At 41.4% G+C, this 19734-nt stretch overlaps 1 protein-coding gene across 4 annotated transcripts; it reads left to right on the forward strand.

Annotated features, from left to right (window-relative positions):
* The first annotated feature begins 420 nt into the window (after positions 1–420).
* LOC143284261 (ATP-dependent (S)-NAD(P)H-hydrate dehydratase-like) lies at positions 421–18630 on the forward strand. 4 transcript variants are annotated; one of them, XM_076590944.1, is made up of 11 exons: positions 2416–2761; positions 3731–4026; positions 4331–4457; positions 4869–4914; positions 5528–5616; positions 6031–6139; positions 7229–7279; positions 14082–14186; positions 14887–15010; positions 16265–16388; positions 17243–18630. In XM_076590944.1, the coding sequence occupies exons 1-11, from the start codon at positions 2490–2492 to the stop codon at positions 17397–17399; spliced, it is 1500 nt and encodes a 499-aa protein (XP_076447059.1). In that variant the 5' UTR covers positions 2416–2489; the 3' UTR covers positions 17400–18630. The 4 variants fall into 4 exon arrangements, with proteins under 4 accessions (XP_076447062.1, XP_076447059.1, XP_076447060.1 ...); XM_076590945.1 differs by lacking the exon at positions 2416–2761 and adding an exon at positions 2911–2927; XM_076590946.1 differs by lacking the exon at positions 2416–2761 and adding an exon at positions 3001–3021.
* The last annotated feature ends 1104 nt before the right edge of the window (positions 18631–19734 follow it).

Consider the following 19734-nt stretch of genomic DNA (forward strand, 5'->3'; position numbering starts at 1 on the left):
ATGGCAACTGTTAGTTTAATTTGCTTAACACAAAAAGTGTTGGAATGATTTTTTTTCTTTCTTCTTCTTTCCGGTTATTACACGATTAGCATCTGCTTCGTGATTATCCTTTTTGGAGGTATGTAGATGCATTTCTAAGTCACTTGTTTCCATGTCCCACTGAACTCTGATATATGGATTACAACTCATGGTGCATATCTACATTTGATATTGTGCATGTGTATACAAACGATTGGGGTTTAGACACTGGCATGTCTCCTCATCTGATGACCTCGGAGAACGGAAAAGTTCCACCCTCAGCCCACAGGATCCTCACTCTGAAAGTCCTGTGGTATGTTAATTGCAACGAGTCATGAAAACGACGGTGACCGTGCCGAAACGCACAGATCTATTTTTAGATCAGTGGCCGAAACGGACCAAAGTTGTCGAAAGCCAGACCTTGATTCCGATTCCTAAACGGTTCAATGACAAAATTTTCGTCTGCAACCCATGTCAGTGCGAAGGCGACGTCATTTTTATTATTGATGTACTTGGGATTTGAATGACATGGCAGGAGTGTGGAGAAGTTTATCTTTATTCATTCGAGGTGGTCTGTCTTATTCCACAGGGGTGAATATCACAGGTAATGTTATCTTCACTTCTTTTTTCTTTTCTTTTTTTTTTTGTCTCTCCATTGCTGTGTGCAGATAATGCACATCAGTTCATCTAAGATCTGGATGCATATCAGTTGGTGCACAACTTGTGATGCATGGGCAGACATAGGACACATACATGTAGATTTAACAATATCTTCCTCTGTTTGGCAAAACTAGTACACAGAATGTGCAAAATGATAAAAAGTCAGTTGCAAATGTACGCCTGCCACAACAAAAAACCCACACCCCGAACTTATGTCAGAATATAAAATCACACACACACACACACACACACACATATATATATATATGTGTGTGTGTGTGTGTGTGTGTGTGTGTGTGTGTGTGTGTGTGTGACAACAGGAGAACAGTACATCCAACATGTTTTATGCACAATGTGTGTGTGTGTGTGTGTGCAAGCAAGAGCGAGTGGAAGTAAAGTCAAAAGAACTTTGTTTACTCCACTAGAGACAATTAAAAGTAAACTGTATGCTGGTCTAAATTACCCCAGGGTGAATAGACACTAAACCATTGAGAAGAAGAATATTGAAAAGTAAAAATACACAGTGTATGATGTTACTCATGTGCCAAAAAAGATTATCAATAAGAACATAACAGAGTTAATATTTACACATACATTAATCATGGCAACAGTCATTCATGATTACATTTATAGCTTTTTAGTATATATACCCACATGCTACACTTCTCTTTCTTTTTTCTTTTTTTTTCCTTTCTTTTTTCATGCACAAATTAATGAATACATGTATGCAAGCTTGCATGGTATGTGCACACGTAAACACCAGGTCAGCAGTGGTCAGAACAAGACAGTGGTCAGCAGTGGTTAGTATCAGCAGTGATCAGTGGTGGTAAATAGCGTTGGTCAGTGGTTGATGATGGTCAGTGGTCAGAAGTGGTCAGTGGTTGGCAGTGGTGAGTGATTAGTGGTAGTCTGTAGTGGTCAGGACATCATAATAATGTGCAAACATGATAACACAATGCAACCTGAAGACTTTTGCATTAGAGGTCACAGGTCAGTAATGGTCAGTAGTGGCAAGAAATGGTCAGTCATGGCCAACAGTAGTCAATAGTAGCCAGCTGATGGTCAAACCCTATCAAGACGACCAAATAATACGTATCATCATAAAGTGATACAAGCTGAACTCTGATAGTGTATAACAGTGGTCAGTTGTGGTCAAGCAGTGGTCAGACACCTGCTACAACATGATAATGGAAAGATGAAACAGAATAATGCAGTCTGAGCACTTTTGGGTCATAGTCAGCAGTGGTCTTGGACCTGGGGGAATATAGATGTTGGGGAACACAGACCTGGTTGAAAGAAAATTTGGGGGAACATAGACCTGGGGGAACATAGACCCAGGGGAACATAGAGCTTGGGGGACTTAGACCTGGCTGAAAATTTTGGGGAATATAGACCAGGGGGAACATTGAGCTGACCCCCAGTAGCAGGACTGGGGGGAGGAAAATCATGCAGTCTGAATTTGCAGAGTGTTTATGGTTTTGACAACTTGTGAACATTTTCACCTTTTGAATAAACACTGTTAGTCAGTTAATTACAATCTCAAGAAACTTGGTGGTATGTTAAAAGCCAAGTGAATGTTGGTCTTAACAGAGACATATGTTGCTGGTCTAAAAACCTTAAGACAACTGGAACAACTATCATTACGACTATATAAACAGCAACCATGTACCTGTAGAGCGTATGTTACATCGTCGCTGTGTGTATAATCCTAATGACTTCAGTTCCGGTTGTCCCTGCAGAAGGCTTGTGATTTTCGCGCTTATGTGCATTTGGAGAAAATCCACGCTGCCTTTATTTACAGAGCAAATTGGATGATAGGGACAATGAGTCTTTACATTGGTGCAACATTCACGTCTTTTGATGATTTTCTTAAGGCATTTAAAGCATACTGTGAATCCACTCATCAAAAATTTGTTATCGGTGGATCCAAAAAATTAGAAACTGCGATCAAGCACAAGAAACAGGAACATTCCATCAAAAAAGCATCGTTACCAACAGATCGTATCGTGTATGCCTACATACAGTACCGTTGTGTTCGACAAGGATTTTATCAGACATCTACAAAAGGAATCAGGAGAACATCGTATGTTAATTCGGGGCAGTTTAATTTCATTACACGCCACACGTGACTGAAGATGGCATGCTCGCATTGTTCACTGCACGATGACACCTCGATGATTATTTACACGAAGAAGCAGTTTCTGTTTTAACTTTGTACATAGACAGAAGAACGATCATGCTAACTTTTTGTAATATTTACAGTGTACTCTGTTGCTTTTGCAAAGCAGTGAATGATAGATACTGATAGCTTCATGAACGAAAATGCAAACCACTTAACAGATGGTTTCTTTGTCACTTGTTAAAAGTTTAATTTTTTTGGTTGAGATTACTGATAAGTATTTCGTTTGGGATAAAAGTGTTTTCTTTCTTCATTTTCCCCAGTTTGATATCATTTAATTTATATGTTTATTAACCATTGGGATAACCTGATTTTTCTCCTTTTTTTTTCTTTTTCCTACAAATATTTAACTGTGTGTACACCCAGTCCCATAACAGTTACACACACTTTGACTAAAGTAAATCCTCTTTCTTCATTTTGTCAGTTATTAAAATATTTACTAGACTAATAAAAAATAAACAAAGGTTTATGACAATTTTTTTACAAAACATTGAAAAGTTAAGATTTCCACTACTGATATAGTGATTAACTGATTATTAATACTTGATTTCTCACTTGATTTAGCTTAAGTTATTGTTTTTTTTGGGTTTTTATGTTGTTTTTTTTTTATACTTTAATCAGTTTAATGGGGGATTTTTTATTTGCCTGATAGTATTAACAGTTCTTTTTCCTGTTTCTTATATTACTGATACAGTGATAGTCATACTCAATAGTCCATGAATAAGTAGGCATCATCATGTATTCTTTTTATAAAATGTTTTAAGATCTGCCCTGTTAAATTACCTTTGTCAAAAGAAAAATATTTGTCACTTTCTATTTGTGCATGTGAACAAAAAATGAAGTGTCAAAATATAATACATTTTTGTTTTCCAGAACAAATAGGGCAGGTTGCCCAGCTATTATGTATGTACGAGGTTATCGTGAAAAAGGAGTGTTGGAAGTGAAAAAACTCATTACAGAGCACAACCATCCCATTGGACCAGATGTTTCCTATCGAAAAGGAGTGGGTAGGCTGAAAGACAAAATATTCAATAAGTCTGTGGGTGGCGGTGACACTGCTGGTGCTGAGAACAGCATGTTGAAAGATGATGGGAAAGTGGTGGATAGTTCCCAAAATGAGAAAAGGTTGGATTCTGAAAATGGAGAGTCATCTGCGACACAGGAACAACGTAAGACTTTAAAATTTCACTTTTTACAGCAATTGAAATTTTGATTTAGTGAGATACAAAATACTACTAGTATGGTATTCATTTAAGAATGTGTAGGATGATATAGTGATTGTCACTATAAAATTTCCTTATACTTTTTAATTTTATTTTACAGTAATACCTTGCATAACTGTAGTGTAGTATTAGTCATGTGCATTGTTAGGAAGATTTCAAATTTCTTTAATACAGTGTGGACATGTTTTGACTTAGCCAGTCGGTGACTTAGTTGAGTTAATTTAACTCATTCACTTTTCTTCTATTTCAGAAGGTAGTGGTCGAGCTGTTGGCCTTGTAGAACTGCAGAACATGGTGAAGTCTGTGATCCCTCCTCTCACCACCCAGTTACACAAGGGGCAGACAGGACGGATTGGAATCATTGGTGGTTGTCAAGAGTAAGTGGTTTTCAAAAGCAAGACATTGATAATTGAGATGGCAATTATTTCCATATTTGTCACTGACTGTCAAAAGAAGAAAGCATGATTTCTTTGAAAGTCTGGTAGTAGTGTAATTTACTGTCCAACTGGTAGATGTACTTACTATCCAACTTTCATTTATGATTTGCTGTTTACTTTTACAAGTTTTAGCCATTTGCATTTTTCATTACTGAGAACTTTAGTGAATATATATAAGTTATTTGCTTTAGTACAGTTCATTACGTATGGGTATGTTCTGTTCAGTTTCTTATACTTTGGTACATGGAGTGAGCTTTTAATGATTTGAGCTTTGTTTTGTTTGTTATTTCTTTTTCTGGCCATCAGAAAATGCCTTTACAATGTTCGGATTGTTTTGTTTTGGTTGGACAGGTACACTGGTGCACCATATTTTGCTGCTATCTCAGCTCTGAAAGTGGTGAGTTCTTACATATATATATATTAGCAAAAACTCCCTGAATGGGTTTTGAATGCTTACACTGTTACAGAAGAAAAACATCACAAAATGTGATCGGGTATTAATCCTGAAGGCTAGAGTAGAGAAACTATGGACGGAAAAAGCGGGGTATTAATCCTGAAGGCTAGAGTAGAGAAACTATGGACGGAAAAAGCGGGGTATTAATCCTGAAGGCTAGAGTAGAGAAACTATGGATGGAAAAAGCGGGGTATTAATCTTGAAGGCTAGAGTAGAGAAACTATGGACGGAAAAAGCGCGGGAATAGAGGAGCTATTTTGGAAAGGGGAAGGTTTTATGTTAAACATCAAAATTGATAATCAGTTATTAATAATGTTAACAGCTAAGCTGAAATCACAGTTGTTTCATTAATGATTTTATAATTTGTTGCCCGGGAATCCTCAGGGCTTTCCTACTTCAGTCACCTCATTCTTATTTTCATCAAATTCATGTAAATGGATATATTATCATTTCTCCATTTCTTTTTGGGTGAACCAACACATTTACTGTGTGGTTGCTGTTTTCTCTCCAGTGGCATGTGGTGTGTTGAATTCATGTGAGTTAGTTCCCTTTTCAGGGAGCTGACCTTTCTCACGTGTTTTGCACAAGGGATGCGGCCCCTGTTATCAAAAGCTACAGTCCGGAGCTCATTGTTCATCCTATTTTGTGAGTAGCTGAGAATTCAGCATGATGTAGACGTACGTTCATTATGGGTTATTTTGTTTTGTTTGTTTAAATAAAAAAATAATTACAAAATTATTCAGTTCCTCTCTTCTGTGGTGGCAAAATCTTATGAATATTGAAGTTGCAAATTTCCTCTGTTTTATAGGCAGTATTTATTCATTCTTTTCTTGATTTTGATTGAAACAACATACGTATTCTTTTCAAAAAAGAATTTGTATATCTGTATTTGTTGCACATGTACATATTATTGTTATCAAAAAGCCACTCTTACAAAACTGTGTGTAGCCTTCTTTACTGAGAAACTGGTTTTGTACAAAATTATTAGTTTCCTCTTTTAAATATATTCAGAAAATATTGGGCATTTTGTGTACTATTTTCTTTTTATATTTTTTTCAGAGACCGGGAGAACGCAGTTTCTGAGTTTGAGAAATGGTTACCACGTCTCCACACACTGGTTATAGGTCCCGGGCTGGGAAGAGATCCAGATATTTTGAAAACTGTTTCGGTAAGTCGGCAGTAGGCATACCTGTTAGATTTTGAAAAATAAAATCATTAAGCTCTTATGGTGAAGAAAAATGAAAAATTAGATAAAAAAAAAAAAAAAAAAAAAAAAGCAACAAAAAACAACAACTTGATTTGATAAACAAGGTAATTTTACAAACTGTGAAATGTAATGGAAGAGAATCACAAACAAAACATTAAATTTTAATGTTTGATGTGTGTCAAATCAATACAGTTCATGTACTGTCAAAAGAAAGTGATATTAGAAAAAAACAATCAAAATATATCCTTTTTCTTTCTTATGTTGTCTTTTTTTTTCTTGTGAAAAAAAGTCCCCCCAGAACCCTTGAGAAAAAAAAAAGAAAAAAAAAATGAATTGTATAATTTCATGTTGTGTTTGAGTTGGTTGCTTTTTGAGATTGGTAAAATATACACTTATATGATGTGCCTTCTTCATAAAGTGGAAATTATTTGATTGACTTTGTTTGCCTATCTCAGTGTATGGCCCCATTCCCTTACTGGTAGATTCCTAGTTTGGCACACCAAAGGGGAAATTATTTGATTGACTTTATTTGCCTATCTCAGTGTATGGCCCCATTCCCTGACTGATGGATTCCTAGTTTGGCACACCAAGTACTTGTGTTGTCCACTTGTGTAGAAAAGACGCCTCTCAATTAATGAAAGAAATGTGCGCAAAAACTACGAAGTGATGATAGATTGTGCAGACTTCTTAGCTTCCATAACTAGTGGGCATGTTATAAAGTCTTGTATGTGATTGCCTGCAGTCTGTTTTCTTGGAAGCAGTGTGCAGAGTGTCTTTCAAGTGCACAGCATTCAGGTCTTGTTGCCAACACTGAATTACCATCCTCATCATGGAATTTTGAAAGCAGCTTCGAGTATGGATAAAGTTTTAATGAACTAATGAAGAAAAAGCAAGAACCTGCTCCCTGAAAAGGCTAAGCTGTATTACTTGTAATGCTTAAACGGATAAAAGATTTGAATAGAATAGTCTTTTATGCACTGGAGTAGTTGTGTGAAGAATCCTTCTCTGCAGAAATTGTTTGTTTAAATGAATGTTCTTGTACGTTTTCAGACTGTTATCAACAGTGCAAGGAGCAGAAGCATTCCACTTGTGGTGGACGCTGTAAGTTGATTGAATTTTTTTGTTGTCATTTATTTATTGCTGTAAACTTTTAGGATACATTTTACAGTGTATGTTGTGCATGGATGTGTAAATGTATACATTATCCATGAATGCAAGTTTGTATTACTATTGGCACACACATTTGAATGTTAATGTGTGTGTGTATGTGTGTATTTATTGGCACACACATTTGAATGTTTGTACGTATGTGTGTGTGTGTAATGAGGAAAAAGTATCTGCAGGATATACAGCTATCCTTTGCTGATCTACAAGGTTCAGTCTCCTTTTGAGACCTTTCCCTGGGGCAGAAAGCTTATCATTCATTGTCACACTTTGTCTTCATAGTATGATAGATTATACTGCTAAGTGGATATTTGGCAGATTAAATAAACCCGTCTACAGCATGTTATAAATAAAAGTGGTCTGTGTTCTGCAAGGTCTTTTTTTTCTTTCTTAAAAAAAAAAAAAAAAAAAATTGATGGAGAAATGATTCCAGTGATTCTCTTTTATCTATATCATTAGGTGTTTATTCTGTTTGATGCCGATAAAGTTTTGTATTTGAAATTATGTTTAAAATTTGGAATGTTTGACACCATCATCTCATATCTTTGGAGACTGGCCTGAAGCCTGAAGCATTGTTAACAAGAAGCTGATAGCTTTCTCAGTCAGCAAGATAGTGGAAAAGGAGAGGGCTTGTGTTTGAGTTTCCCAAAACCATTTTCCTCATAAGATTATTCAGTCATGTTTGGTGTCATTGGAATGGTGTTTCAGTTAGTGTTTTTTGTTTATTATTTTTTCTTTGCTGTGGTGTGATGCTTCTACTTACCATAATGATATGGTTTTGATTCTTAAGGTTATAAATAATAGTAATGATGATATTTATATAGCACTGAATCTTGTGCAGAGACAAGAGACAGATCAAAGCGCTTTCGCACCAGTCATCCACACGCATGCGTGGTTACTGTTGTAGATGGAGACTATTGTGTTAAATTTTGCTTGCTGTTAATTTGTCAGCCTCTGCTGATTGAAGTATCTAGCAGTTAACATATATGATATAGGTATGTGTGTGTGTGCACCCACCCATGTGACCATGTTCACCAAAGGGAAAGTGGCAGAATGGACACGACTTTCATCTGCCGATACAGCGTCCATGAGGGTCTCAGTTCAAATTCTGCTCTCGCGTTTTCTCCCAGGTTTGACAGAAATCAGTCTGAGCATCCTATTCATTCAGATGAGACGATTAACCGAGGTTTTGTGTGCAGTATGCACTTGGTACACTGAAAAAGAACTCATAGCAACAAAAGTGTTGTCCTTTGGCAAAATTCTGTAAATGAAATCCACTCTGATAGGCACACATATATATGTGGTTCGTCCATCGGGATCGACGAGGACCATCTAGTCATCCTGGGGGTGGGTGGGTTGGGCTCTGTGGGTGCACAGATGACTGGTCAGGCCAGTCCACGCCCGGAAGGTTCTGACGCAGTGTGGACAGGGGATGGTGGCGGTTGTCGGGGACTTGCTGGCACTGCTTTTCCTGGCCTGTCTGCGTTGCTCTGCTGCAGCAGTTCTGTTCGCCTCACAGGATTTGGCGTCTTTGTGGACAGCTGAACACCACTTTGGTCTGTCCATTGCATTCAGCTCCCATGTGTCGTGGCTGATGTTGAAGGCCTTCAGAGAAGCTTTCAGAGTGTCTTTGAAGCGCTTCTTTTGGCCTCCATGGGAGCGCTTGCCATGTTGGAGTTCGCAGTACACCAGTCTCTTCGGGAGCCGGTGGTCTGGCATGCGAGCTACATGGCCTGTTCAGCGCAGCTGGGCCTGCATCAAGATGGTGTAGATGCTGGGCAAGTTTGCACGAGTGAGCACCTCTGTGTCAGGGATCTTCATTTGCCACTTTATGCTGAGAAGTTTTCTGAGGCATGTGGTGTGGAAGTGGTTCAGCTTTTTGGCGTGGTGTTTGTAGACCGTTCATGATTCACATCCATAGAGCAGTGTGGTGAGAACTATGGCCTTGTATACTTTGAGCTTTGTCTTCAGGGTGATGCCTCTCCTGTTCCAAACGTTCTTATGGAGTCTGCCGAAGGCAGCGCTGGCTTTGGTGAGTCTGGCATTCACCTCGTCGTCGATGACAACTGTGCGAGAGAGTGTACTGCCCAGGTATGTGAACTTGTCCACCGCATTCAGTCGTTGCCCGTTGATGAAGATGTTTTGGTTCAACGTAAGGCTTTCCTGGAGCTGGCTGGTGCATCACCTCAGTTTTGTGCTGATTGTGAGGCCAAAGTTGTCACAGGCAGCAGAGAACTTGTCGACGCTGTGTTGCATGTCAGCTTCAGAGGCTGCGTTGAGAGTGCAGTCATCAGCAAACAGGAAGTCGTTGATGGTGTCTGTCCTCACCTTGGTTTTTGCTTGAAGCCTCCTGAGGTTGAAGAGTGAGCCATCTGTGTGGTACCTGATGCCAGTGCCTACGTCAGCGTCTCTGAAGGCATCTGTCAGCATGGCTGAAAACATGAGACTGAACAAGGTGGGGGCAGGGACACACCCTTGCTTGACTCCGTTGGAGACAGGGAATGGTTCTGAAGTCTCTCCGTTGTCTTGGACTCGGGCCAGCATCCCATCGTTTAGTTGCCGTATGATGGTGATGAACTTTCTGGGACATCCGTACTTCGCCATGATTCTCCAAAGGCCATCTCTGTTAACAGTATCGAAGGCCTTGGTCAGATCGACATAGGTGGAGTAAAGGTTGGTGTTCTGTTCCTGACACTTCTTCTGGAGCTGCCTGGCAGCAAACACCATGTCGATAGTCCCACGTTCTTTCCGGAAGCCACACTGGCTCTCTGGTAGGAGAGCTTGCTCAAGGTGCACTATGAGACGGTTGAGTAGCACTCTGGCCAGAGTCTTGCCTGCAACGGACAGCAGGGATATTCCACAATGGTTGTCACAGGCCTGACGATTTCCTTTGCGCTTGTACAGGTGTATGATGGAAGCGTCTTTGAAGTTCTATGGAACTGCCTCATGCTGCCAGATGAGCTGGAACAGCTAATGAAGCTTCTCAGTCAGCGCCATACCACCTTCTTTGTAGACCTCAGCTGGAATGGAGTCTGAGCCAGGGGCTTTGCCATTGGATAGCAGACGGATAGCTTTCTGGGTCTCTTCCAAAGTTGGAATGGCATCCAACGACTCACTGACTGGCACCTGGGGGAGTCGGTTGATGGCTTCATCATTGATGGTGGAAGGGCGGTTCAGTACGCTGTCAAAGTGTTCAGCCCATCTCTCAAGGATCCCGTCCTTGTCAGTGATTAGGGCAGAACCATCAGCATTGAGGAGTGGAGCAGATCCGGAGGTGGTGGGACCGTAGACTTCTTTCAGGCCGTTATAGAAGTTCTTCATGTCGTTCCTATCTGCAAAGTCCTGGATCTCATCAGCTTTGTTGCTCAACCAGGAATCCTGCATCTGCTGCAGCTTCAGCTGGATGGTGCTGCGTGCGCTCTTCAGTATGTCTTTCTTTGACTGTGACTTGGGATCTTCAATGTGGGCTCTGTAGGCTTGGCGTTTGTCTTCCAGCAGCTGCTTGATCTCAGTGCAGTTCTCATCAAACCAGTCTTTGTGCTTCCTAGCAGAAGGCCCCAGGCACTCCATGGCAGTGTTGTACACCGTCTCATGCAGTGCGCCCCATGCTGCCTCCACATTCTGGTTGTCCAGCACGGTGGACTCAAGATGTTCCTCCAGGGTTTCAGCAAAGGTCTGTTTGATGTTGCCTAGCTCCAGCTTGCTGACGTTCAGGCGTTTGGGTGCTTTCATGCCCTGAGGCCGTCTCTTGGGCTGGATGCAGAGGTTGAGTTTGGAGACGATAAGGCGGTGGTCTGTCCAGCACTCGGCACCGCACATGGCCCTCATGACTCGTACTTCCTGCCTGTCCCTCTTCTTGACGGTGACAAAGTCAATGAGATGCCAATGCCTAGAGCGAGGATGCATCCATAACGTCCTGTTACGGGTTGGGAGGCAGAAGACGGTGTTTGTGATAAGAAGGTCATGCTCGGCACTTGTCTGGAGAAGTAGTTGACCATTGCTGTTACAGTTGCCAACCCCGTGCTTCCCAATCACGCCTTGACAGGAGGTGCTGTCACAGCCAACTCTCGCGTTAAAGTCACCAAGAATGATGAGCTTGTCTGCGTTGGGAACAGCGGTGATGACAGCGTTCAGGTCCTCGTAGAACTTGTCCTTGATCTCATCCGGGTTGGTCATGGTGGGTGCATAGGCGCTGACAATGGTGGTAAACTTCTTCCCGTTGCGGATCGTTCACACCTTTCAGGGGGCCAGCCAGCTTGCCAACGAGGGTTGTCTTCACTGCAAAGCCAACTCCAGCCTCACGTCTCTCTTCAGGTCCGTGACCACTCCAAAAGGTGTAGCCTGTGCCTCGTTCACAGAGTTCGCCTTCTTCTGCAAGTCTGGTCTCACTTGAGGCAGCGATGTTGATGTTGTACCTGGCTAGTTCACTCGCAGTGAGTGCTGTGCGTCTCTGTGGTCTGTCTGAGTTGCCTCTGTCCAGAAGTGTACGCACGTTCCATGTGGCAGTGGTCAATGCACACGTGTTCAGCGCTTGACGTTTAGTTCATCCGAGGAGAGAACTTGACCCTGCATTCAACTCAGGAGGGAAAGGCGCCACCTAAAAATAACACGCTACCGCCGGAAGGGTTAGAACTTTAACTTGGAAGAACTGAGAGCACAAAACGCTATGAGTTCTCTTTCACGCTGCACCTCCAGCCGTTATCAGCTGTTGGGAGGGAGAAAGACCAGTGTGCTGTTCCGCACGATGGCAGCGGCCACAGGGAGAAAACAACACCTCTTCGTTAACTTTTGATAACACATTGCTTGTCATCGCAATCGCTTAATGAATAGTATGGTTTGAAAGAGCACAGTCTTAGCTTTAAAACAATAGGAAACTCAAATGTGAACATCTGATTATTTTTCTCAGGATAACTGTTTGAAAAAAGCAGGTATGCTTACAACCAGTTTGTTAACTTGCATTTTGACACATTTTTAACACACTGAATCTAATCTCACAAAATTCGCTCAACACAGACAATACATTCCATGCGCAGCATTACACATCAGCATGCCTCTCACTAACCTGTGTTGATAGCTGGAAATTCTGAAGGAAGCTGTGGCGTGTTAAAGATCACAACTGTTTTGCAGCTTGTACAAGTACTCCACAGGCACACTGATTCAGTCATTCACGCACATTGAAGAAAAGAGAGAGAAGGAAACAGAACGAAAGAAAGGAAGGGATGAAGGAGAGAAAGAGAGGGAAGGAAACAGCACGAAAGAAAGACAGAGAAGAAAACAGAATGAAAGAAAGGAATGGAAGAAAGAAATGTGAGAGAATGTGAAGGAAAACCAAACTCACGGTACTTCTGCTATGAAAAAAACCCCACACCACCGCCAGTCACAATTGTCAGCACAGTTCTGTCAAGTAAATACTGCTATCTTAAAAAATATTTTCCAGCCAAGGAAAGTACTACCACCAATAAAAAGAGAAGTGTCCGCTCTTTCCAACAGTGCAAACATTAATGCCACAGAAGTAGGAGTATGCTCACCAGCCCGCTCAAAAGAGGCGCGCAAATTGCCACGCCTTAATAGAAGACAAAGAAGGGTCATTGACGGGTTAGCAGGCACAGCAGCTGACCTACTTATCAGTGTCTGGCACTATCAGGCCTGTCAGGGGGATCTCGCTGTCGGCTAAGTGTGTGGTTCTGCTTACAGCCTAGACAGCAGTGAATGGGGTGCTCCTTGTTTTCTTCTTTATTTCCTTTGTGTGTCGACCGCTTAAGTAGGGTCCCTGTCAGCCGCGGTATGCTGACTAGGGTGGTGTGGAGCAGGAAATGTTTAGGGGCACCTTTTCTAACCCCTTCCTCATGCCATGGAGGTGAGCAGTGCTGTCCTGAAGAGGGCTGCTCAGTCACTCAGGGGGCTGCCGATCTCCACCACTGCTCCATTTGGTGAAAAACAACCCTATGGCCTGAGCCGCCTGTGTGCAGGTCCGCGGCTACGACTGCCAGTATACCCACACCTGTCGCTTCGTTGCTCGCCTGTTGCCACAGGGCTTGGGGAAAATGATGGTATGGGATGAAGGATGACTGATGACTTGCGCGATGACTTTGTTTATATTGAGGAGGAGTTGCGCACTGTCGACCTCACTCTCTTGTCCGAGACCGTCTGTATCCAGTGGCAAGATGAGGTCAAGACGACTGGAGATGGAAACGGATGCAGTGGATGACCAGGATGTCCTATGTGCCTCATCCTGCCCTCAGCACTCCACAGTGTTCTGCTGCAACCGCTTTCCTCTCCGTTGAACCATGAAGGTTTCTTCCGCAGAGTCTGCCGGATACAGTCTTCACATGCTTGGGTAGACAAGCCCTAACTCACTGAGGGTTTGAGACCCGTCGGCTACCCTCACCTAGTTTAGCCAGCCTGTCAAAGCCGTTGCCCGGGGGTTGGGCGCTGTCGCATGCTAGCAGCTTCTAGGACCCATAGGTGAGAGCTGGGTGCCGGTGGGGACCAATAGAGGATGAACCACTCCCGGAAGAGCGTGACAAGCCCCCCTTCTAGAAGTACTACCCCTCCCATGCACCCCCTAACCTCCACACATATATATATGCCTGCACTCAAGGCCTGACAAGCGCATTGGGTAATGGTGCTGTCAGGCATCTGCCGAGCAGATGTGGTGTAACTTGTATGGATTTGTCGGAATGCAGTGACACCTCATTGAGACGCTGCAACTGCATCCATGTTTTGTGTATGTTATCAGGATGGGTTGTTTCTGATCACGGAGTTCCCAGACCTGGTTGATCAGTATGAAACTGCCATTTTGACACCAAATGCCATAGAGTTCAAGAGACTGTTTGAGAAAGTGGTAAGTACCTTTTGAAGATGCCAGCTTTTTTGCTTATTTTCTGCAATATGCTGCAAAATTCCCAAATCATGGATTTTGTTCATGTTTCATGAAATAAGATAAACTCTGTTCTATATATTATGCATTCTTTTACTAACAGTAAATGAGTAACACAATATTTGTTTCCACAGAAGTGCAAAAGTATGTAATGACATTTAAAAGTAAAAATTACAAATGGTCATGTTGGGCCTTTTATTTATTTAAACAGTTCATGATTAAAGCAGATATATCAAGCTTTCCCATTGGTGTGTTGTTGTTTTTTTTTTTTAGATTGTATTATTGTGGCTTTTGAGTGTATTTTAAGAATTTTGTGAGAAAACATAATATGTACACAATGGAGTAGTTGAACGGTGATTCTCAGAGCTTTGGCAAGCTGGATTAATCTGTGTGTGTGGTGCGTGTCTCTGTGTGTGTGTGTGTGGTGTCTGCCTCTGTGTGAGTGTGTGTGTGTGTATGTGGTGTATGTGTACCTCTGTGTGTTTGTTTGTGTGGTGTCTGTGTGCTTCTGTGTATGTGTGTGTGTGTTGTATGTGTGCTTGTGTTGTGTGTGTATGCTTCTGTGTCTCATGTCTGTGGTTCCCTTTGTGTGTGTGTGTGTATGTGGTGTCTGATCCCTCTGTGTGTGTGCGTGTGTGTGTGTATGTGTCTGGCACTGCTGCAGACCGGGGAGCGGCTGAACCAGAGCAGTGACCTGGTGGCCAGCACCAAGACCCTGGCTCAGAAGCTGGGACATGTGACCATTCTGCGGAAAGGCCTGGAGGACATTGTGTCTGACGGTGCTACAGGTACTATATAATATGCATGCATGCACCACGTGCAGTAACAGTGTGGACTGTGCAGTTGTTTTTTTCTCAGAATTTTTTTTATAATTTTTTTTAAAAATGATTTTGTTCCTTCTTTTTTATATCTATATATTTTTAAAAATTAAATCTCTTTATTTTTACAATGAATAAAAACATAGTGCATACACAATTCAAATAGAATACATCATATTAGAATGATCTGTCAAATAACATACATTTTTAAGAAATTTCAAAAGAGAGAGAAGAAACATGACTGCACAGACTTCATACTGTAGTTGTTTTTTTTCTTGTTTTTGTTGTTGTTGTTGTTTTTTTTTTGTGTGTGTGTTTTTTGTTTCTGACCAACATATTTTCACCTCAAAGAATATTATGAACTTTAAAAGACACAATGAATGAAAGCAACAAGATGGTTTATCATCATGGCAGTTGCCACTGCCATCAATACACCATTGACCTTTTCTCTTCATTCTTTACCTTTTTTTTCCTCCTGTTTTTTCATTCTGGATTTCACAATTTACTATTGGCAGTTTCTCTGCTCCAGTGACAGTCATATGTGGGTTTGACAGGTGGTGGTAGGCAGTGATGATGCAGTGTTATTCAGACACTGATTTTAGTGGGTTGGGATGTCTCCTTCTGACACACAATATTGTATGGTATTGTATGGTATTTTATTGTATTGTTTCTTTGTTGTTGTCAGTACAGATTTCTCTGTGAAATTTGGGCTGCTCTCCCTGGAAAGAGCACATTGCCACAGTAAGGCACCACTTTTTTTCCTTTCCTTTTTTGTGTCTGCAAGTTTGACTTAGTTGACTTACTGTCAGAGTGGATTTATTTTACAGAATTTCGGCAGGGACAGCTCTCTTGTTTTTGTGGTTCCTTTTACATGTGCTAAATGCATGCTACACACAGGACCTTGGTTTTATTGTCAGGTTTTGCCGGGGGTCAACTCTCTTGTTGCCATGGCTTCCATGTGCATGGAACACACGGGACCTCATTATAATCTCATCCAAATGAGTAACACGCAAACCACCACTCACGTTCTAGTGGAGGGGGAGAAAATTCTGGCGCGTGTGGGATTCAGTCCCACACGTTCAGAATCTCTCACTTCCTATGCAGATGTGATAGAACTTGGCCGCCGCTCCACAGAAAGCAGCCTAAGCATTGTTGAATGTTCTTTAGACACAGAACGTGTCCACAAGCACTGTCATTGTGAAGATGTAATGACGTGTGTGGCAGTGATCCTGTGCAGTACGGATGGCAGCCCCAGGCGGTGTGGGGGACAGGGGGATGTGCTGGCAGGCTCTGTGGCAGCATTCTACAACTGGAGTCTTCAAAAAAACAAGGCGCGGTCAGAGACAGAGTGAGTGGCAGGGTGTTTCGCTGCTGTTTGCCTACGTTTCATTGTTATTGTAGAATACTTGCCTTTCTCTTTTGTTTTTATTGATTTTCTTCAGGACATTTTATGAACAGTGACTTGGCAGTAGTACAGATGAAAAAGTTTCTTGTTATTTGTCAACTGACTTTTTATATGTTGATAATTGTGTAGGTTATGATGAAAAAGACTTTGCTAAGTTTACTTAAAAAAAAGATTAAGATAGATTTTATTAGAATCTGGAACAGAAATAGAGATTTGAAAAGTGATTGCTGAGAATGTGTTTGCCGTTAATTCAGTAAGAGAAACAAAAAACATGACGGGAATCTGTATCTAGTCTATGTCTTGGACACTTACTGCTCTGCCAAATAGGGATGTATAATATTCATTAAGATTGGTGCAACAGCTGAACTGTTCAAGTGTTGGACTTTGGGTCCAGTCTTAGGGTCCCAGGTTCGAATCCCAGTCTGGTGGGTAAAGGGTGGAGATTTTTCCGATCACCCAGGTCAGCAAATGTGTAGACCTGCTAATGCCTGAACCCCCTGTGTGTGTATATGCATGCAGAAGATCAAATATGCAGTTAAATGTACTGTAATCCACACCAGTGTTTGGTGGGTTATGGAAACGAGAACATACTGAGCATGCACCACCCCCACGAAAACGGAGTATGACTGCCTGTGTGGTGGGGGTAAAAAGGGTTATACACATGAAAGCTTACTCGTGTATCCGAGTGAACTTGGGAGACGCAGCCCATGAACAAAGAAGAAGGCAATGATGTTCATTACTGTACCTAGAACACCAACAGTGTTACTGTACCGGTGGTGGTTTTCTTTCTCTGACAGAACTGTTCCCCTGGGGCCTGGGGTCCTGGCGGGCTACATGGCGTGTCGACTGATCCGGGAGTGTGGCCGTCTGGCCTTCCTTCAGCATGGCCGGTCCATGGTGGCGTCGGACCTTCTGCCCTTCATTCACCCGGCCTTTGAGGAACTGTTCAGCTGATTGCTTCCCTGCACTGCGCTCATTTCTAAGGAACTGCCTGTTGTGTTTGTTACACATTCAATGCTCTGCTGGAACGAGAGAGGGAGAAAAAAAGGAAATCAATGGATTTTATGGATTTACCATGTTTTTGCCCTTCATCAGGTGTTTTCAGACTGTTAACTACCATGACGGTTTTTTTTTCTTTCTTATTGTTTTCAAATGTCAGAAACTATCAGTCTGCCAGAGTGTGAAGTACACTTACAATAGTGAAAGTTGTGCTATATATTTGAGTGTAAGACTGAAAACAGAAGCAAAGTGGAATCCTGGTTTTGCCAGCAATATGTATTCTTGGGTATTCAAAGGCCAGGGGAGTGATGGTGGAAGAAAACTTGGCAGCTGTCATATACAGTGGTAGTTGTCCATTGTGCTATCAACTTTTAAACCCCAAATAATCAGGGTTACTGCTTTCCATGTAACCCCATCACCAACCTGCTTGATCAACACGGCTGATTCAAACATTACTGGAGGCTTTTCTTTTCAGACTTTCATTCCCATGTTTTCCCAGGTCATAAGCTGCAGTCATAAGTTACCAGCTGTTGGGTTGAGCATGATGAGTCTCCTGGGAGCTGTGCTATGTAGAGATTTCAGCATAAACAGTGTTGGTGATGGGTTTCCTTTGGAATTTGATATGTACGCAAAAAATGTGTCAATCAATCCAAAAGAAAATCTTACTTGTGTAGCTCCTCTTTAGATCTCTGTAATTTACTGTTTTTTCATGGAAGAGAAAATTATTTCAAATTTAATGTTTTGTTTGCCTGAAAGTTGTTTGGGTAGCTTAGCTACTACATTGTTGTTGTTGTGTTTTTTTAATTGTTATTTTGTTTTAATAGTTGTTGCATCTTTCTCTATAATAACAGTGAGATGTACACAGAGCTTGATTTTAGCACCTCTGTGCTATTTTCCAAACAGCTCAGACAAAGAGTGAATTTGTTTGTGTGAGTATGTGTGTGCATGGTTGTGTCTGCATAACTGCTTGTATACATTTTGAATGCCATACGTTGGATGTGCAGTTTGCATCACACTGTTTCACATTATTGCGCCTGGTATTCAGTGCAGTGAAGTGAGTGCATGGGTTGCATTTCGACTGTGTGTCTGATTTGATCATTTTATTGCAATTGAAGTTAATGAGATGTGTGTCTGTGTGTGTGTAAGCAAATGAAAATAAGAGAAAGAGGGGAATAAAGAGAGAAATAAAAAAGAATTGTTCACATTAGTTGGCTTGCATGAGTTTTGCATTGAAGTGATTTTGTGTCCACACAAGGTAAGTATTGTTATTTTTGTTATTATTGTTGTTGTCACAGACGAGAAAAGTCAGCAGCTTTTCGTATTTTTGAATGACTCAAGAAGTATTTCTGGTCATAGAATAATAAACATGAGCAACAATTGACTCCTAAATACTGGGATTAGAGAACATTAGTCTTATTGACATGATTTTTTTTTCTTCTTTGTATCTGAAGAGAAAAACTACAGAGAGAACAAAATCATAAGTTATGTAATACAACAGAGCAATGATATCAAAGCTGTGATGTCAAATATCATTTTATTCCTGAAAATCTGTTTTGTTGGGGAGGCAAAATATGGGGTAATGGCAATGACCCTCCTACATCAAATGTGGCCCTTTCACAGTGTGATTTTCATGCAATGATCCATTGTGACTTCTGTCAAGGAAAATTGTTAAAAGAAAGCTTGAAGTTTTTCACATTCATTGCTTTGGCATGCAATCTTCATGCAGAATCAGTTTTTACTGATTCAATGTCCGATTGTTGCCAACAATCCAGTTTCAGCTTCAAAGAGGTGTCAGAGTGTGCATATTGACCCATATACACTACACCACATCTGCTGTTAAAAGAACGACAAAAAAACATGTCTGAACTTCACATAAACCCAACGTGCTGACCAGGCATTGAGAGCCTATTCCAGGACTCTATAAAACATCAATATTGCAATGAAAAATCAGTAGAAAACCGAGTTCAGCATCCCCCAACTCCTCCAAAGAGGAAGTCTGATTTTGAAAAGATTGGCCATGCTTCTGTTCACTAACAACTATAGTATTGTGATATGAGCAAGCAGTAGTGAATGTTGAGTACCTATTCCCTTCTGGCAGATGAGGACATTTTGTTGTAGGGGGAGTTACAATCACAGATCATGTTGTGAACTTGGTATCTTAGCAGGCTTACTGAGCAGGTCAACAGCATCTGCAAAATGGAGTGGACGATCTGAAGGGTGCTCGGGCCATAGCAAAGAGAAAAAAACAACCTGACTTCATGACGGAAAGCTAATAGGTTGTTTAACTCAA

This window comes from Babylonia areolata, chromosome 7 (assembly GCF_041734735.1).
Source record: "Babylonia areolata isolate BAREFJ2019XMU chromosome 7, ASM4173473v1, whole genome shotgun sequence".
Lineage (NCBI taxonomy): Eukaryota > Metazoa > Mollusca > Gastropoda > Neogastropoda > Buccinidae > Babylonia > Babylonia areolata.

What these genes read in the sequence shown, in the direction of transcription:
- LOC143284261 (XM_076590944.1), top strand. Translation starts at nt 2,490, where the DNA reads ATGATAGGGACAATGAGTCTTTACATTGGTGCAACATTCACGTCTTTT. An exon ending in ATATTTTGAAAACTGTTTCG is followed by an intron (nt 6,140 to 7,228) that starts GTAAGTCGGCAG and finishes GTACGTTTTCAG; the next exon opens with ACTGTTATCAACAGTGCAAG. An exon ending in TGTGTCTGACGGTGCTACAG is followed by an intron (nt 15,011 to 16,264) that starts GTACTATATAAT and finishes CGTGTGTGGCAG; the next exon opens with TGATCCTGTGCAGTACGGAT.